The sequence below is a fragment of the Mytilinidion resinicola genome (genome assembly GCF_010093595.1).
Source record: "Mytilinidion resinicola strain CBS 304.34 unplaced genomic scaffold BDZ99scaffold_39, whole genome shotgun sequence".
NCBI classification, from domain to species: domain Eukaryota; kingdom Fungi; phylum Ascomycota; class Dothideomycetes; order Mytilinidiales; family Mytilinidiaceae; genus Mytilinidion; species Mytilinidion resinicola.
Genome location: NW_022985475.1, coordinates 251,302 through 268,240, shown reverse-complemented (window position 1 = coordinate 268,240; position 16,939 = coordinate 251,302). Strand labels below are relative to the sequence as shown.

Genomic DNA, 16,939 nt, shown 5'->3' with positions numbered 1-16,939 from the left:
TACCGGAAACATCGGCAGTGTGTCCGACGGTTCAGTATAGCCCTATCTAACCAGCACCTGGAAAGACCATAACACAATATAGACACCAAACGCTCCGAGTGAGATTTCTGTGGTGAAAGCTATCGGGATTAATCCCAGAGAGAGTAGAAAGAATAGCAAGCAGTACATGAAGATTTTGCTAAACATCTTTCTTCGGGCTTGATTTAAATAGCGGCCTTGACCAGCTTGAAATCTTCAATCAACAACGAGAAGAGTATAAACTGTACCCATGTTAGGAGCGTAGCAAATGGTATCCACTCATAGAAGTCAAGCGTGGGAATGAGTATTCGAGGACTTTCTGACTTCCGGAAGAAGAGAATACGATAATTGAGATACTGGATCCAAGGACATCTGATACGACGAAATAGATGAACCATCTGATCCAACTTGACTGCTTGTAGTAGTCTCGGTTTAGATAATCCCTCAGATCATCGGGAGGGTCTAAGGGAATTGATGTATTTATTTGATGCGCTTGATACGTTTGCAGGGCGATTTGCGGCTGTGAGTTAGCTGGAGTGTCGACTATACTAGTAAGTGTATTGAGTATAGTGCGAAGGTATGAGTATACTTACCAGGATATAAGTACTCGAATATAGACAACAGAGGTGCAGCTAGAAGTACAACGGGAACAACTTGGCCAAATGTCCAGTCGCTTTGTTCACCACCGCTTAGAGCCAGTGTATTGACGAGTTTGATGACCCCCAAAGCAAAACTAGCAATAAGCCACCATATCTTCTCTTATCAATCAGCCTCTATCACTCCGGTAGTCCGCTGCCAAAGGCTAACCAATCAACAACTACAGAGATCGAGTCTTACCTCAACTAACATAGAGTTCCATGCGTCAACTGCGACTCTGGCAGTAAGGAACAGGGCTAAAAAAGGCCGGTAAAACAGCATCCGCTTTAGAGACTGCGGAGAGTCTTCAACGTTGCATTTCCTGTACATTCTCAGCAGGCCTCGTCGTAACCAGGCACTGACTGCACTTCTTGCCCGTCCGACAAGGTCAATGGAAAGTGATTTGTGGAGACGGATAGCCCGAGACGTAAATCCAAGACCATGGAGTAGGACCGAAACAATCATTGAAGCATATGTCATCTGGTCAATATCTTTCGTTGGCTTCAACTCAGGTTGCAGCACTACAACCTAGGATCAACAACTCATATGCCAGAAAGCTACTCTCCGAACATCAGCTGTAGAGAACCCAGCTGAAATCTCAGCTGTAGAGAACCGAGCTGAAGCCTCAGCTGTGCAGGGCTCATCTGAACTTACTAGCGCGCCACCCTGGGGGTGGCCCCCTTCCTTCCCCTAGTATATATACAACTAGCTAGACGTCTATAGAAATCAGAGTTCACATCAATTTCAACCTGAGTCTTCAAGTAGCAGATTGCGTAATCGCTCGGAGTCGGCTTGAACAGATCGACATCGGACAGATCGCTATCGGACGGCCAGTAGTAATTCCTAGTTGGAACCATGTCAACAAGAAGCATTATGAGGAAAATCGTCATCGCAATCAGCCTCCATGCTCGTTCACCTGGTCGGTTGTACAGATAGTTTCGCAGAAAGGTGAGGCAGGACAGGTGCGTTAAGCTGGAAAACCAAGCAAGGGAAACCAATATTTACTAGTGATAGGAGGAGAGTCCGCAACACAGTTGGATGTATCCGCTAATCAGAATAGAAATACCAGATAAAATCTGCAGGTCGGTCATGGCTTGAATGCACTAATCGCCTTCGTTAGAGGAATTGAAACTCTGGGGACGAATCATCGTGTTGCACACCTTAACACATAATTGTCGCAAACGGGAATTGGGATGTCTGTGTGCCTGATTGGTGTGGGATATTGAATTCGTCTTCCTAAACCGCCTCTTAATTCCCAGCCTCAGATCGAGGAATATAACATCGACAGGATTTGGATGAAAGGAAGACATCTGGGTGGGGCTGCTACTGCTGGGGTCTTTTCGAAAAGGGTTTTCGTTTGGGTCGTATGCTGTGCAGTAATAGAACATGATGATAATTATTACAATGCCAGCGGTCGCAACATAGCCACATACCACCTAAGTTTCGGTGAGTGAAGCAGCTCAGTAAGGCTGTAAGGCTTACCACAGTCCCCGAAATATCGGGATAAGGCGACACAGCCTCAGGACGTTTGGAACAGTTATATTGGCATAAATCATCCGACATCTTACAACCCAGGCCCCGGAGATGACACGGCTCGATCTTAGCGGGGCCTTGAGGATGCGGCTATTCACTGAAGACCGCAAATTTTGGTAGTGCTGGCCAGTATGAGCATTTATGAAGTGGTATGACGACGAACTGATTGAGAACGAACGGATTGAGGATAGACTGGAGGGCAAGGGCAGGATTATATACTTGCCACGAGGCTGTAGTCTTGCCTTGCTGCCGTGCAACGCCATCTGCGCTGAGAAAGAATAGTGGAAGGCTCAAGCGCCAAGAATGAGTGTTGAAGATTGAAGCGCTGAAAGTGAAAGTTGAAGGCTAAAACATGGCCACACCCACAACATTTGCCATTGACCGTATGACCAGAGCCGGGTCGAATCGCCCACTTCCCTGCTAGCGCAAGCAGAGCACTGACAGTTTTCACCCTATCTGCTGGCTGAAAGTATAAAGCTCGTTTTCACGTTTATGCTACCGGTATCTACCGTTCTTAGGTGGTATACCGGTTAACTTTCTTAGATACTAAGGTTATTTACTACCTATGAAGTTTGTATTACCATATACTTCTACGTTTAAAACCCTAGGGATAGTATGCCGAATGACGTTAGGCGAATCCTAGTCTTGAGATCTCCGGTTCTGGGGATCCGGGCGAGGTCCTTCGCCTACTGTTTTCGTTTAAACCTGCGCCAACACCTTCCACACTACCTTTGTATCTTCCCTCTTGTTTACAGCCACTTCAAAGCATTAAACGCCATGAGATTCCTACTGACATGTATTGTGCAGCGGCCTCTTGCTGAGCATCACGCGATCACGTGATATAGCGTTCAGGACGCGGATGACGTTCCTACCCCTGGCTGCCTAGGTGGGCTGAACGGTAGTTATAGCAAGCTTTTACTGTATTCTACTGCGAAATATACAGCTTCCGGGTACTCTACCTCGAATGCGGATGTCGGCAGCACGTAGTCCCGTACTCCGAGCGCTTAACGCAACCGCTTGCACTTGAAGCTGCATGTCTACCTTGTAAAAGCCAATGACCAGAGAACATCACAGCAAGGTACGGTACCCTCCTGACATGCCTCGGCATAATACAAATCTGGATAATGTACTGCTAGTGCCGGCAGTTTAACTGGTACTGTAAACTTCACTCCAGTCCCTGACCGCTGTGAAATCAAAGCTCGCGCGTTAGATGTTGCATGTGTATCTGTAGGTATAGGTACACTGCTTTGGCGCTGTCTGACCTGCTTCAGCCCATTGTAAGACGTTCGAACGAAACGTTTCGAACTGTGTGGAAGACTCGCGAGACCGCCTCAGACAGTCTCATCCTGCAGCAGCTACGCCGCATTTCTCAGCCCCATCGAGCTGGGATGGACCAGCGCTTAGGCAACACAAAACCATCATGGACCCTTTACGTTGCCGCTGTCGTTCCTCTCTTCGAACTTCATGATTCTGCCATACCCACTACTATCTAGATAATTCTGTCCCACCCATGCCGGACCACGAGCTCCGCCTCCTGTCCCTCGACGGAGGCGGCGTACGAGGCCTTTCGATGCTTCAGATCCTGAAGAAGCTCATGGAAGTCGTCGATCCGGAATCGCCGCCAAAGCCATGTGACTATTTCGATATGATCGGTGGCACTAGCACTGGCGGGTTGTTCACAGCTTCATTACACCTGTCGGGCATTTAGCTAACCACTATGTGTAGTCTTCTCGCGATTATGCTTGGCCGGCTTCGGATGACGGTCGACGAGTGCTTAGACGAATATGTTTCGCTATCCGACCGCGTATTTCAGAAACAGCGACACCGGGTGACACTCAAAGGCAACGTCCAGGGACGGTTCGATTCGGCCGAGCTAGAACGCGGGATCAAAGAGATCATTGTAAGGCAAGGCCTAGCAGAGGACGCGCTATTGAAGGACGATGCGGACGCTAAGTGCAAAGTGTAAGCGTAGGCCCACGTGTGTAATAGGTTGTGACAACACTAACTATTTGGACATAGGTTCGTGTGTGCAACGAGTGCGGAAACGAGCGACACAGTACAGCTTACCAGCTACCGCTCGCCAGGCGGCAGCGAACAATTACTCCGTTCAACCAAGATATGGGAGGCAGGTCGAGCAACGTCGGCAGCGTCGTCCTTTTTCGATCCCATCACGATCGGCGACTTCAACGAGGGTTTTGTCGACGGCGCTACAGGAGCGAACAATCCGGTATACGAGGTGTGGAACGAGGCTCAAGACATATGGCCATCTGGCTCGCTTGAAGAAAAGATTAGCTGTTTTGTGTCGATAGGGACTGGCGTGCCATCCCTAAAACCGTTCAGCAAGAAACTAGTCGGAATTCCCAAGAATCTTGTGGCGATCGCTACAGAAACTGAGAAGACTGCAGAGAGATTCTGTCGCGATAAGTCGGCCCTCGACAACAAGGGACGGTACTACCGATTCAACGTACTAAGAGGGCTGGAAGACATCGGGCTTGAAGACTCGAAGCAGAAGAATGCGATCATTGCGGCCACAAACCGATACATCAAGTCTCAGGCTGTTACCAAGCAGATGAGGGCTTTTGCGGATGGCGCATCCGGAATTCCATGTTAGTGCTTCATTTGGCATTCGACGTATTCAGTCTCAGGCTGTAAGTTTGTGTACACGCGCTCGCTACTGCTTGGGGTACCCTGATAGGCTCTTGGAAATCTAGACTCGATGTCAAGTTTCATGCGACAGAAATTGAACTGCCTCTTGACCGACTAGCTTGCTGACAGCGGGGATACTCCTAACAGTGATGTCTAGCTTCCAGAGTGGCGCTTAAGCAGTGGTACAGTACTAGGTCATAAGTTTGGGCACACGGATACCTCACTGCTTCGCCTCTGCTCTTGCTCGCTCGACACCACTGTAAGGAGTACCCCAGCCAGCACGTATCAACCTCGTCAAAAGATAGTCCGATTTCCACTATGTTGGTCTTTACATCGTACTTCGAGTTTCAAAGCCTATCGGGTTGCCCCAAACAGTTGCGGGGAGTAACCAAACTTATGTCTCCGTACTATAGGCTGAAGTATGTAGCTGACTAGAATCGTGCAAAGATGTAGGAAACTACCGAACACCGTTTAGTCTGCGAGGCGTGCCTGTGGTGACTAATTTTGTGGACCGACCCTCCGATATGGCCAAACTCGAGCAAGCCCTCCTGCCGCAGAAACAACATCCCCGCAAGAAAGTGTTCGTGCTACATGGTCTTGGTGGTATGGGCAAGACGCAGCTTGCCGTCGAGTTCTCAAGGAAGCACCGCCAGAAATTCAGCTCAGCATTCTGGCTCGATGGCCGAACGGAAGACAGTCTCAAACAGAGCATTGCGACTTGCGCAAGCAGGATTCCACAAGGACAGATTGCAGAGAGCAGCAGTATGCATCAAGCTACGGGTGCTGGCGATATTGATGCCGTAGTTAAGGATGTGCAGAGCTGGCTGAGCCTGCCAGACAATACTGACTGGCTGATGGTCTTCGATAATGTCGACCAAGACTTCCGGGAACCCCAGGCTGCATCTGGTGCGTACGATGTCAGACGCTACTTTCCCGGAGCCGACCATGGATCGATTCTCATCACGACTCGGTTGGTGAATCTCGCACAGCTCGGCACTGGGCTTCAAGTCGACAGGGTCGACAATAAGCAGGCCCTCGCGATCTTCCAAAGCGGGTATGGGAGAGTCTTTGAAGGTATGTTGTCCCACCTTTGCCTTGAAGCCTTGAGGAAGCATAGTTACTTACGGGTAGCCGCAGAGTCCGAAGCTAGCAAGGAGCTACTGCGCCTCCTCAATTGCCTACCCCTAGCACTAAGCCAGGCGTCCGCTTTCATGCGAGAAACCGCGACTACTTTCGCCGACTACGTCGAGTTCTATAACGGACAGTGGAGAGAATTAATGGGCTCTCAGAATGACTCACAGACGCCACTCCAGGAATACCAAAATGGTAGCGTCTGGACAACATGGACGATATCATACCGAGCTGTTCGGCGGCGGGACGAGACTGCAGCAAAGCTCCTGCTACTATGGGCATGCTTGGACAACAAAGACTTCTGGTTCGAACTGCTCGCTCCCACACCCCAGTACTGGGAAAAGCGCTGGGAAGAGCACTGGGAAAAGCAATGCGAAGATCATTGCGAAGAGTACTGCGAAGAGCACTGCAAAGAGCACAGGGAAAAGCACTGGGCAGAATCGAAGAAGCTACCGGAGTGGTTTCGGACGGTTGCTGGCAGCAAAGTCGCCTTTACTCAAGCTATGAAGCTCCTCATCAACTATTCTCTTATCGAGGGAACACAAGGCCTGCCGAGCTATGCCGCACACCCTGTTGTACACCAGTGGGCGTGGCAGATGCAGGAAGAAGATGCGCGAGCCGAGTACTGTTGGCTAGCAGCAATTATCATTGGGACAGCACTTATTCAACCATCATCCGAGAAAGAGTCCTGGGTATTGCAAAGACGTCTCCTACCTCATGCGGACCGCTGGGTCTCGCGTGGTTTCCAGATCATAAAACCTGATATTGGTACGCAAGGACACTTGGGCGCGGACATTGCAGATGCCCTTTTCAATATGGGTTCCCTCTACGCGGAACAGGGCAAGCTGGACAAAGCAGTGAAGATGTACAAGCAAGCGCTGCAAACAGCAGAGAAGGCAGTTGGGGCAGAGCACACATCAACACTTGCGGCCGTCAACAACTTAGGCATTCTCTACACAAAACAGGGCAAACTAAGCGAGGCAGAGAAGATGTTTAAGCAAGCACTGCAAGGATACAAGAATGTACTTGGGTTAGAAGATGAATTCACCCTTAACACGGCTAACAACTTGGGCGCCTTCTATGCGAATCAGGGCAAGCTAGGCGAGGCAGAGGCGATGTACGAGCAAACCCTACAAGGAAAGCAGGAAGCACTCGGGGTAGAGCACACATCGACATTTGCGACCCTCAAAAACTTAGCCCGCCTCTATGTACACCAAGGCAAGCCAGGCAAGGCAGAGAAGATGTACGAGCAAGCGCTGCAAGGGACGGAAAAGGCTCTTGGCGCAGAGCACCCGTCAACACTTCGGATGGTCGCCGGCTTAGGCAACATCTATAAAATAATCAACAAACCAAATAAGGCAGAGAAGATGCACAAGCGAGCGCTGCAAGGGATGGAAAAGACACTCGGTGCAGAGCACCTATCAACACTCGATGAGGTCTACAACTTAGGCTGCTTATACTTGAAGCAGGGCAGGCTAGGCGAGGCGGACAACATGTTTCAGCGGGCGCTGCAAGGATACAACAAGGCAATTGGCCTAGAAAACATCTCAACCTTCATACCGGCGCTCCAAACGATGCGGGCCCTCGCTTCCCTCCTCGTTCGTCAAAATCGGGTAGAGGAAGCTAAAATCTTGTATTCGAAAGCTCTCTCAGGCCACCGAAAGGTATTAGGGGATGACCACCCTAATTGTCGGGAACTGCACCACAAACTTGCACTCTTAGGCGACAAAGAGGAGCTAGCTCGCGCAGCGACCGAGAGAGATGCGGTACAGGCCGATGCTCGATTACAGAACGCTGTCGAATCTAGTGCATGGCGGGAAAACCCAGCCTCCAGGAGGCAAAAAGTACTGCGAATGTTTGGCTTGGAACGGACCATCCATATCTCCTCATCGTTTCCCATGGCTCCAATGCAGACATCGACGCCGCTTCCATCGATATCACCACAGCCCGTACAAACGTCATGGTATATAACCTAAATGCTCGCCCAAGTACCGGCTACAACTTCGTCTCAAACGGCCCGGCAGCAGGGTATAAATTGCGCAACAAAATCGGGCTCGTCTTTGACCGGAACGGCGTGTAAATCTCCCTCCAATCCTCCTTTACCCCCTTTGCCCCTCTTAACACACCCCACAGGCTCTGGGGCGTCGAAAAGAGCACCAACGACCTCACCCGCAGCACCCGCCCCGACTCTCCCACCCCCGAACAGCACGTTCAACGACTCCACCTGTATTGCAGAGTCAATCTCCCCGGAGCTGAGCTTTCTGGGGTATTCGACGCCACTGGACGTGAAGTTCGATGTTGAGTACTAGATTCTTTATGTTAGTTTCCACATAAGCCGGAACAGGCAGCAGCCCACAGGTTTCAAACTTTGTGGCAGTTCCGTTTCGGAAGAGGAAGGGTGAGTTCTATGAGCCGGTTGCGGCGTGGAATCGTGTAGGGGGGTTCGGACGTCTTGAGGGAATGTGAATGTTAGGAAGTGTAGTCCTAGCAATGGCATTCGGCCGGTGGAAATCTCGGTAGGGATCTCGGCTGGTAATTCTAAGTGACGCGTGATGCGAGTGGAGAGGGGGAGGTGTTTGTGCTTTGGAAGGATGGATAACGTGGTGGTGATGGGTTGAGGTGATTTGAACGGCGGTGGTCTTTTTCTTCTGAGTGGTAGCATTTTCTCTTGGGACAATGGGTAAAACCGTTGAATATTATCGTATGCATTCATCACCATCATCACTCTACCCCCTAACTACTTCCCATACCCCCCAAATAACGGCAACGGCTGGAAGTCCTTCGGCTTGAATTCCTCGCTCCCAATTTTCCCAGTTAAGGGAATCCGATCCTCCTCCTCCTCCGCTTCCCTCCCAACCCGAATCTCCCCCCGCCAGAGCTCAATACTACTCACCACCGGCAGCAGCAGCAGCAACAACGGCAGCAGCTGCCCAAAGCTCCACACCTTCTCCCCCTCATCGCTCAGCCTCAGATTCGGCGTCCCAAACGCCTGGCTCAGCAGCACCACGCGCACCGCCGCGCCCACCCCCATCACGGCCAGCAGTATCAAGCCAACCACCTGGATGCTCTTGAGCCACTTCTGGTTGTTGCGGTTGTGCAGGTACCATGTTGATATGATGAAGAGGATCGCCGAAGCTGCCATGACGGCGATCGTCCCCGCGATGCTGAGCCCCGCGTTGCTGGTCGACCCTTTTGACGCGGGGACGTCCCACACACAGGCGATTGGCAGCGTGGGGGGGAGGTTGTGAAGGACGCTTTTCAGCACGAACACACCCATCACGACGCTGAGGCTCATGCTTACGAGCATGAGCAGCTGCCTCAACCACCTCAACACCCAGTCGCGCTTGAAGTCTTGAACCAGCGCGAGGAGTGTCGCGAGGTGGGTGGCTGTTGCGAGCAGCGACAGCATCCAGATTATGAAGAAATGGTAGGGAACCATGGTATTCATTTTCGCGAGGCCGACGGACTGGATGCCGAGGCCTGTGAGGAGCTGTTGGTCGGAAAAGGAGAGGAGGAGTTTGCGCGGGATGGGGGAGAGAAGGGGGGAGCGGAGGTTGCGCAGGATGAGGTAGGCGCTTAGGGAGAGGGCGAGGAAGTTTGTTATTATGAAGGAAAGGAGGACCTGGAGTGTGTTAGTGGGTTGAATGGGGTGTATGGGGAGCGAGGGGAGGAGATACTTACACCTGCTCCTGCGACGCCCGCGTCGGAGGGGACGGAGGGAGGGACGGTGCTGCAGTTTGCAGAGTGCACCATCTTGGTGATTGTGGTCTGAAGGTCTAGTAGTGTAGGGTGAGATTGAAGCTGAAGGTGTGCTCCGTATTCTAAAGCTCTCAGAATGCTCAACGATGTCTTTTCCACCGTATATGGTCGCGAAACGGTTCCTGATCAAACAGGTCCTGGGTATCTCAACGCAGCAAACACGAAGTAACGAAAACAACAACGAAAGGAGAGAGTGTAAACGGCGCAAGAGAGAGAGTGAGCGTTGAAGTAAAGAAGTGGAGTAAGCGGAATTGGACGCTGTGCCCAAACGCGGGTCGTAGATCATGACATAGCAATCTAAAAATACCCCTGGGCGCGTATGGGCCGGCCGGGTGTGGCTGAGCGCTTAAAGTCAGGGTCTCGCTGAAACGCGTTTGTTAGCGTTTGAGGGGTCCTGGGGTGGATGCGCTTTCTTGAGTTGTTGAGATTGAGGGGACTTGTCATGGTTGTTGCAGGCGGTTAGGTTGGGAGAAAGGTGTCTATGGGCCTGATTGGTTGAAAAACTGAGGCTCCCAAATTATAGTCACGTGACCCTTGCATCTTACAACGAGGAAGTTTGAACTGCCTACGTATCTGATGTTTGCATGCGGTGGGTGACTATTTACAGCAAATAATCACCCCCAAGACATCTTAGAATCCGGGGGCCGAAGTCAACGAGTTGGACTATGTAGGCGGCAATCAACTACGCCTAGAGCTTCCGCCATCGTATTGGAGAGTCGAGTGTTTTACAGGTGGGGATTCTGGGGAATTTCAGCCTTCAGGGGCCATGACATCTTGGCTGTGGGCAACCCTTCCCTGCAGGTGGGCAACCTGGCAACGTTGGGCGTATTGCGAGGCTGAACTACTGCCTGCCAGCCTTCTTGCGATGCCGTTGTTTTGCCTTTCTTCGCTACCTAGTTATCAATCGGCACAAAACAACTTCACACTTCTAGAGATCCCATATCCTCCTACTCAAAAGTCTCGCCAAACTCCTTATCCCAGGCCAGACCCGCGCTTAAATCGACGATGGATCTACTATGGGCCTTGCTAAGCTTCTGCATCTTCCTCGCCTTGACAGCGGTGCTCCGCAGACAAACATCGAAGAAGCTCCAATATCGCTATTCTCCACTCCCGCCAGGGCCTGGCAATATCCGCTTGCTCCGCCTACTGCCACACGCCGACGAGACGGCCGCCATCCAATGCGAGCTCTTCAACTATTCGCTGCAGAGCTCGAGCCAACGAACGCATCAGTACGAGGCGCTCTCCTATGTATGGGGCAGTCCAGAGGTGAAACTGCCAATTTTTATACACGGATATGTGTTCAATGTGACGGTCAATCTTCACGCTGCGCTTTTGCGGCTGAGGAATCACTCTATGGAGCGGGTGCTGTGGGTCGATGCTGTTTGCATAGATCAAGACAATCTGAAAGAGAAGGAGCTTCAGATACAGTCTATGGCGGAGATTTATGGGCAAGCAAAACAGGTGGTTGTTTGGCTTGGAGAGGCGGCAAAGGATAGCGACTTGGCGCTCGAAAAGATACGCGTTGCTAGGGGCAAGAAATCTACAAATTCTTCAGATAACGGAACAGTCCAGAAAGCACTGCTTGCACTGCTTGGACGACCGTGGTTTCGGCGCATCTGGGTAAGGATGGAGATACTCAGGGTTATTCGCATAAATGACTAAGAAGTTGATCTAGATACTTCAGGAAGTTGCCGCAGCTCGACACATCCTGATCATGTGCGGTGCCACGGAGCTTGATGGATACGCCTTCTGCTTAGGTGTGGACTCACTGCTAGACTTCTACAAAGCTCGCGCAGACTTGCAGAGCTGGATCCGTTCAGTGACCTACTTGATAAGGGGAGCGATCTTCAGGCCTGTAAGGAGTAGGCTGGGCAGTGTTTCGCGAGGCATATGCTCATTAGGCGAGCTGATGGAGATGTATCATACCCATGAAGCCACCAAGCGCCATGATAAGGTATATGCCTTACTTGGCATGAGCTCTGATGATCTCAGCAAAGCTAACCTGTCGCCAAACTATGGAGTTCCGTGGGAGGTGCTCTTGCAACGACTACTTAGGTTTCTTCTCCACGAAAATATATCTGTGGAAGTTTGGGGCAATCAGGAGATCGCATTAATGAAGAGCAAGGGCTGTATTCTCGGGATGGTGTCCTCGACACCGAGCAATATTACTTCGGATGACAGAAAGAGCGTGGAGGTGATTTGCAAATTTGGAGAATCGGGACAAATGAAAGAGTGGGAGACTAAGTGGACTCTCCAAGTCTCGGCAAAACCCGTCCAAAAAGGAGACCTCATCTGTCTTCTTCAAGGAGCTTCAAGATTGAGGTTGGTTCGAAAACTGAATCGTTGCCGCCACGTGCCCTACGATGGAGTGATCCTTATCGTCAATCGGCGATATCTCGACCGATGGTGGCGTTGGAAGATGGCAGAGAAGAAGGGTTGGAATACATACATGTGGATGTCGTTGCCAGGTGGTTCGGTCTGCTCGCTATTCGAGCCAAACGCGGACTCGGCTCCCCTCCCAAGCACATCTTCGCAAGGCTCACCAATTCCAAAGAGCGGGGGTGCGGGGAAGACTCCGGAGGCATACCCTACCGTGCCAGGTTCCCTTGAACCACAAGTGGCAGTCTACGAATCTGTGTGTTTGAAGGTTGGGTGCAAAACTCTCTATCCTCGAGGTAAACACTCTTTCTATGCTTGTGCCCGCTTATCTAGCACTGCTCGCGGTCCTCTAGTGTGATTTCTGAAACTGTAAAGCAATAGTTCTGGCAAGCCTGATAGACTTCGGCGCCATCTCAGAGGGTGGCAGAATAGACTGCCACTTGATGTTCAACGTAGCCCTGTCACATAGCTAACAGGCCGAGGCATGACGCTCTAGGTCTGCTACTTAACAAGTCGAATGCACTTCGGCTACTTTTCTCCCATTGAGACCTCCCGTGCCCTCTAACCCTCTCTCGACCCGCTCCTCCCACCTACTCTTTACTCGATCGCCGCCATGACCACCGACCAAACCACCTACGACGTCCTCATCATCGGCGCGGGCATCTCAGGCATCAACACCGCATACCGCCTCCAACAGAGCCTCCCAGACGCAACCTACGCAATCGTCGACGGCCGCAACAACTGGGGCGGCACCTGGGACCTATTCAAGTTCCCCGGCATCCGCTCCGACTCGGATCTCTTCACATTCGGCTTCTCCTGGGAGCCGTGGACCGCGCGGAGTCCCATTGCCACCGGCGAATCTATCCAAACATACCTTCGACATTGCATATCCAAGCACGGCATTGACAAGCATGCCATATTCCAGCACCACGTCATCGCCGCGGACTGGTCGTCGGAAACACAGCTGTGGAGGCTCGAGACGGAACACAATGGGCAGAAAAAGTACCTCTATGCCAGACATGTGGTGCTAGGAACAGGCTACTACGACTACGAAGACCCCCTAGCCGCGAAGATACCCGGTCTGGAGAATTTCAAGGGAGATGTGCTACACCCGCAGTTCTGGCCAGAGGGCTTCGACTACTCGGGGAAGAAAGTCGTCATTATCGGAAGCGGCGCCACAGCTATAACCATCGTGCCAGCCATGGCGGAGAAAGCGTCAAAGGTCACCATGCTGCAGCGCAGCCCGTCTTATGTGCTCCCCGTACCAATTCCCAAGGAAGCCAGCTTCGTCGAAAAATGGGCCCCGACTTCAATTGCCCGGATGATCGTGCGATTCCAGCACATCTTCGGCCTCTACCTCGTCTTCTTCATCCCGCGGTGGTTCCCAAACTGGTCGCGGAAATTCATCAACGACGTCAACAAATCCGAGCTCAAGGGCAGCAGCGTATCCGTCGACCCACACTTCATACCCAAATACAAACCCTGGGACCAGCGCGTGTGCTACAGCCCGGACGGAGACTTCTGGGCCGCCTTCCGCAGCGGCAAGGCGGACGTAGCCACCGGTGTCATCAAAACCATCACTGGTTCCAGTATCCTCCTCGAATCCGGCCAGGAGCTCGATGCTGATATCATCGTCACGGCCACCGGTCTGCGGATGCGAATAGGCGGCGGCATCAAGATCTCCGTCGACGGCGCACCGATCATCAACCGCGAGAAATTCCTGTGGAGGTACATGATGGTGCAAGACGTGCCGAACATGTACGCGATCGTCGGGTACACCGCGTTCTCGTGGACGCTGGGCGCGGACGCTACGGGCATCTTGATGATGCGGTTGCTGAAGTACCTCAAGAAGAACGGGTACTCGAGCGCCACGCCGAGATGCTCGAACCCGAACCAGAAGCAGTCGCCGATCATGAGCACGCTGAACTCGACGTACGTGACTGCAGCCGCGTCGAGTGGGGTGCTGTTCAAGACTGGCACCGAGGGGCCGTGGCATAATCGGGTGCATTACCTCCAGGATCTGTGGCGGGCGTATTTCTCGAGTATCACGGCTGATATGGAGTTCACAAAGGTGTCAACTTGAGGGTTGTCATATTAGAGGCGCGAGTATAGTCCCGTTGCGGGCAAGCGAGGCTTGATGATACATAAATACAACTTAATGACATACCCACCATTTCCGGGGTCGGAGTTTCCAATCGAACTCCACATCCACATTACCTTCCATCGCGTACCCGCAAACATCATACTCATATTCAACAACACACTAATTTCTTTTTTCCGAGACCTCCCGCGTGCCAACTCTTCGCCATGAATCGTATACTAACTCCAACTATCCCCTTCCCCCAATCGAATAACTCCCGCAAACCTCCTATCCCTGCTTCTCACCCAACCTCACCCCCATCCCCAACTCACCTCATCTCCCCTCCTTCCCTCCCCTCCCCTCCCCTCCGGTCCGGTCTCTTGCTCCCTCCCCCCGACCGTCTCATACGCCCAACCACGGCCGCCGCCGTGCAAGAAATCCGCCACTCCATCGAACGCCAAAACGCAGCCGCCGCACTCTCTCGGGTAACTTGAATGAGGCCCGCGGGGGGTTACGGTTGGGCTGCATGGCCAGCCTGTACATACGTTTTCCCGCTTACAGGCATTTAACGATGAGTTTTTTGGGGTGCTGTCAGCAGAGCTCGCGCGGTGCTGGGCACGTGTACACACACGCACACACACACACACACACACACACACGCACGCAAGCTTCGAGCGAATGGATGTGGGTACCGTTACCGCAGATGAAGGGTTGGGTTGGGGGATAGCGTCACCGACTCGCAGATTGTGCTTCTCTTGATTCGAAATAAAGCCTAGTCAGCCATGTTGATAAACGTATGTAGAATTTCCATGCTGCGTTCAGAGTCGTATCGTATGTACATGACTGTGCGAGGAGTCGCTGCCGCTAAATGCCCAGATGCCAGATGTTGGATATCATAAAACCCCCCCCCCCCCCCCCGGCCCTGAAACGCCTCAACCACAATCGCCTCATTCCTCTTAACGGGGCGCACGTTCACCTTACATACACCTCCCCGCCTCCATCCAACCCCACCCCCATTCCACTCAGGGTTGAGAGTCAAGGCTCACATCAACCCCCCCAACACCACCTTCCCCACGCCCGCCATCTCCCCCCTCTGGCCCACGCGACTGGCATCCTCAAACTCCCGCACCACGCCCGCCAGAATAATCTTGCGCACCCGCGCATCTGCCTTGGCGAACAGATCCCCGACCACGGGCGTCGCGCTCTCGGGACTGCCCACCAGACTCATTGTCTTGGTGTAGCAGTCGATCAGCACGTCGCACAGCGTCGCGAACGTCTCGAAGAAGTCTGGGTCGAACGGCAGCGAGGGGGTCAGGAGGTGCGTGTACGTCTCGGTGGGGAGGTGCTCGTCGCCGGTCGTGATGGGCAGAGAAGAGGACGCGGCGGCAGCGTCGGGCGGGGTCGCAGAGGCGTTGGAGGTGCTGTGGTCGAGGGCGGGGAAGCCCAGGTCGGTGGCGGCGGAGCTGCGGCGGCCTTTGGAGGAGCCGCCGACGTGGGTTGCTTTGCGGAACATGTTGGGGATGCGGCCGCGCGAGAGGGAGGACGGGGTGGTCCCTTCCGGGGGGTGGATGGATTGGTAGGACTCGAATTCGATGAGGAGGGCGTTGAGGGCGCGCAGATAGTCGGTGGGGGAGTGCGGGTGCAGGTCGAGGATGGTGGGGAGCGAGAAGCCGAGCAGGAGGTAGTTTGTGGCGCGGCGGGCGAGCTTGGGCGGGGAGAAGTAGGAAAGGCGGGCCAGGTCGGGCTTGGAGAAGAGGAGGGTGTTGAACCAGTATATGCGGCCTTCGTGGCTGTGGATACGAATTAGTGTGTGCGATTGGAATTGGAGGAGGACTGAGAAATGAGATGAATTGAGTAGGGATCAAGAGATTAAGGAAGCTTGAGCGGCGAGGGAAATTTTGTCTAAGGATAATTGAGGAGAGCAAGGAACCGGGTATGGGGAGAATAAGTAGTGGGGAATAGGATCAATTGGTGAAGATTCAAAACTTACGCTTTCCGCAGGTAGTCCAGCGTAGATATCCTCTTCGACGCCATCTCATGTATATGCTGGAAGACCACACTTGGATTGTTCGACCCGCTCACCGTAGGCCCAATCTGTATAGGAGCGGGGGGTCCAAGACTGCCATAACTCTGCGCAAAGTTCTGCTGCTGCTGTAGCTGCTTCTGCGAGGCGGGGTATCGCAAGGGAACCGCCATGCCGAAGGGTGTCTTTGGCTGGTCCACAGCAGACAGCGGCGACTTCGAGTATGGTTGTCCCCCCCCTAGACCCACCGCTAGCGAGTCTAACGCCTTCACGTTTTCGGCGCTCTTCTGCTTCCTCGAAAAGGTCGATATAGAGAGGGCCGGGCGCGAGGCATTGGACGCAGGAGCCTTTTCCGGCGAGAAGGAGAGGGTGGTGGCCAGAGTGGCGGTCGAGGGCGTCTTCCGGTGGGAAGACGTGGAGCCCGAGGAGCGCGACGAGGTGGTGGTAGTGCGCAGAGAAGCAGACCGCCGCAGCGTCGAGCCGAGCTCCGTCACGGAGCTCGAGATGCTGTGGCGCGACGACGACTTGCGATGGCGGCGGGGTGGCGGCGAGGCAATTGGGAACGGCGGGACCGGTGGTGGGCTCTCTGCGGTCTGCGGGAGCGAGGTGGTGTATTTGGCCGTGGGCGTGGCATTCCCCTTGCTGCGAAAAGCCCTGAACAGGCCGCTGGGCTGGGAGGTGGACATGCTGGCTGGCCCCGCAGATGCCCCTGAATGCCGTGGTTTCAGGTCAGG

The 16,939-nt window shown here is 53.1% G+C and overlaps 6 protein-coding genes across 6 annotated transcripts; 3 read left to right on the top strand and 3 right to left on the bottom strand.

Moving 5' to 3' along the window:
* Positions 1 to 1,315: 1,315 nt before the first annotated feature.
* On the bottom strand, positions 1,316 to 2,537 carry BDZ99DRAFT_221806 (uncharacterized protein). The gene is made up of 5 exons (XM_033713443.1): positions 2,411 to 2,537; positions 2,137 to 2,309; positions 1,815 to 2,090; positions 1,660 to 1,757; positions 1,316 to 1,497 (listed from the first exon to the last, which is right to left on the bottom strand). Coding segments are annotated over exons 2-5 (456 nt in total). The 5' UTR covers positions 2,218 to 2,309; positions 2,411 to 2,537; the 3' UTR covers positions 1,316 to 1,496.
* A 1,069-nt stretch (positions 2,538 to 3,606) lies between these two features.
* BDZ99DRAFT_221763 (uncharacterized protein) lies at positions 3,607 to 8,349 on the top strand. Its single transcript, XM_033713442.1, has 6 exons — positions 3,607 to 3,858; positions 3,913 to 4,149; positions 4,207 to 4,793; positions 5,281 to 5,907; positions 5,971 to 8,040; positions 8,098 to 8,349. Exons 1-5 carry the CDS (start codon positions 3,698 to 3,700, stop codon positions 7,938 to 7,940), a joined length of 3,582 nt encoding a protein of 1,193 aa, XP_033568439.1. The 5' UTR covers positions 3,607 to 3,697; the 3' UTR covers positions 7,941 to 8,040; positions 8,098 to 8,349.
* A 293-nt stretch (positions 8,350 to 8,642) lies between these two features.
* Positions 8,643 to 10,135, bottom strand: BDZ99DRAFT_469659 (uncharacterized protein). Its single transcript, XM_033721547.1, has 2 exons — positions 9,646 to 10,135; positions 8,643 to 9,586 (listed from the first exon to the last, which is right to left on the bottom strand). Exons 1-2 carry the CDS (start codon positions 9,715 to 9,717, stop codon positions 8,702 to 8,704), a joined length of 957 nt encoding a protein of 318 aa, XP_033568438.1. The 5' UTR covers positions 9,718 to 10,135; the 3' UTR covers positions 8,643 to 8,701.
* A 203-nt stretch (positions 10,136 to 10,338) lies between these two features.
* Positions 10,339 to 12,521, top strand: BDZ99DRAFT_456232 (HET-domain-containing protein). Its single transcript, XM_033718469.1, has 2 exons — positions 10,339 to 11,343; positions 11,399 to 12,521. The coding sequence occupies exons 1-2, from the start codon at positions 10,729 to 10,731 to the stop codon at positions 12,458 to 12,460; spliced, it is 1,677 nt and encodes a 558-aa protein (XP_033568437.1). The 5' UTR covers positions 10,339 to 10,728; the 3' UTR covers positions 12,461 to 12,521.
* Positions 12,522 to 12,660: 139 nt separating this feature from the next.
* BDZ99DRAFT_469657 (FAD/NAD(P)-binding domain-containing protein) lies at positions 12,661 to 14,368 on the top strand. Its single transcript, XM_033721546.1, has one exon. It carries the CDS (start codon positions 12,716 to 12,718, stop codon positions 14,183 to 14,185), a length of 1,470 nt encoding a protein of 489 aa, XP_033568436.1. The 5' UTR covers positions 12,661 to 12,715; the 3' UTR covers positions 14,186 to 14,368.
* An 856-nt stretch (positions 14,369 to 15,224) lies between these two features.
* Positions 15,225 to 16,747, bottom strand: BDZ99DRAFT_429961 (uncharacterized protein; the record flags this gene model as incomplete). The annotated part of the gene is made up of 2 exons (XM_033717235.1): positions 16,173 to 16,747; positions 15,225 to 15,972 (listed from the first exon to the last, which is right to left on the bottom strand). Exons 1-2 carry the CDS (start codon positions 16,376 to 16,378, stop codon positions 15,225 to 15,227), a joined length of 954 nt encoding a protein of 317 aa, XP_033568435.1. The 5' UTR covers positions 16,379 to 16,747.
* Between the last annotated feature and the right edge of the window lie 192 nt (positions 16,748 to 16,939).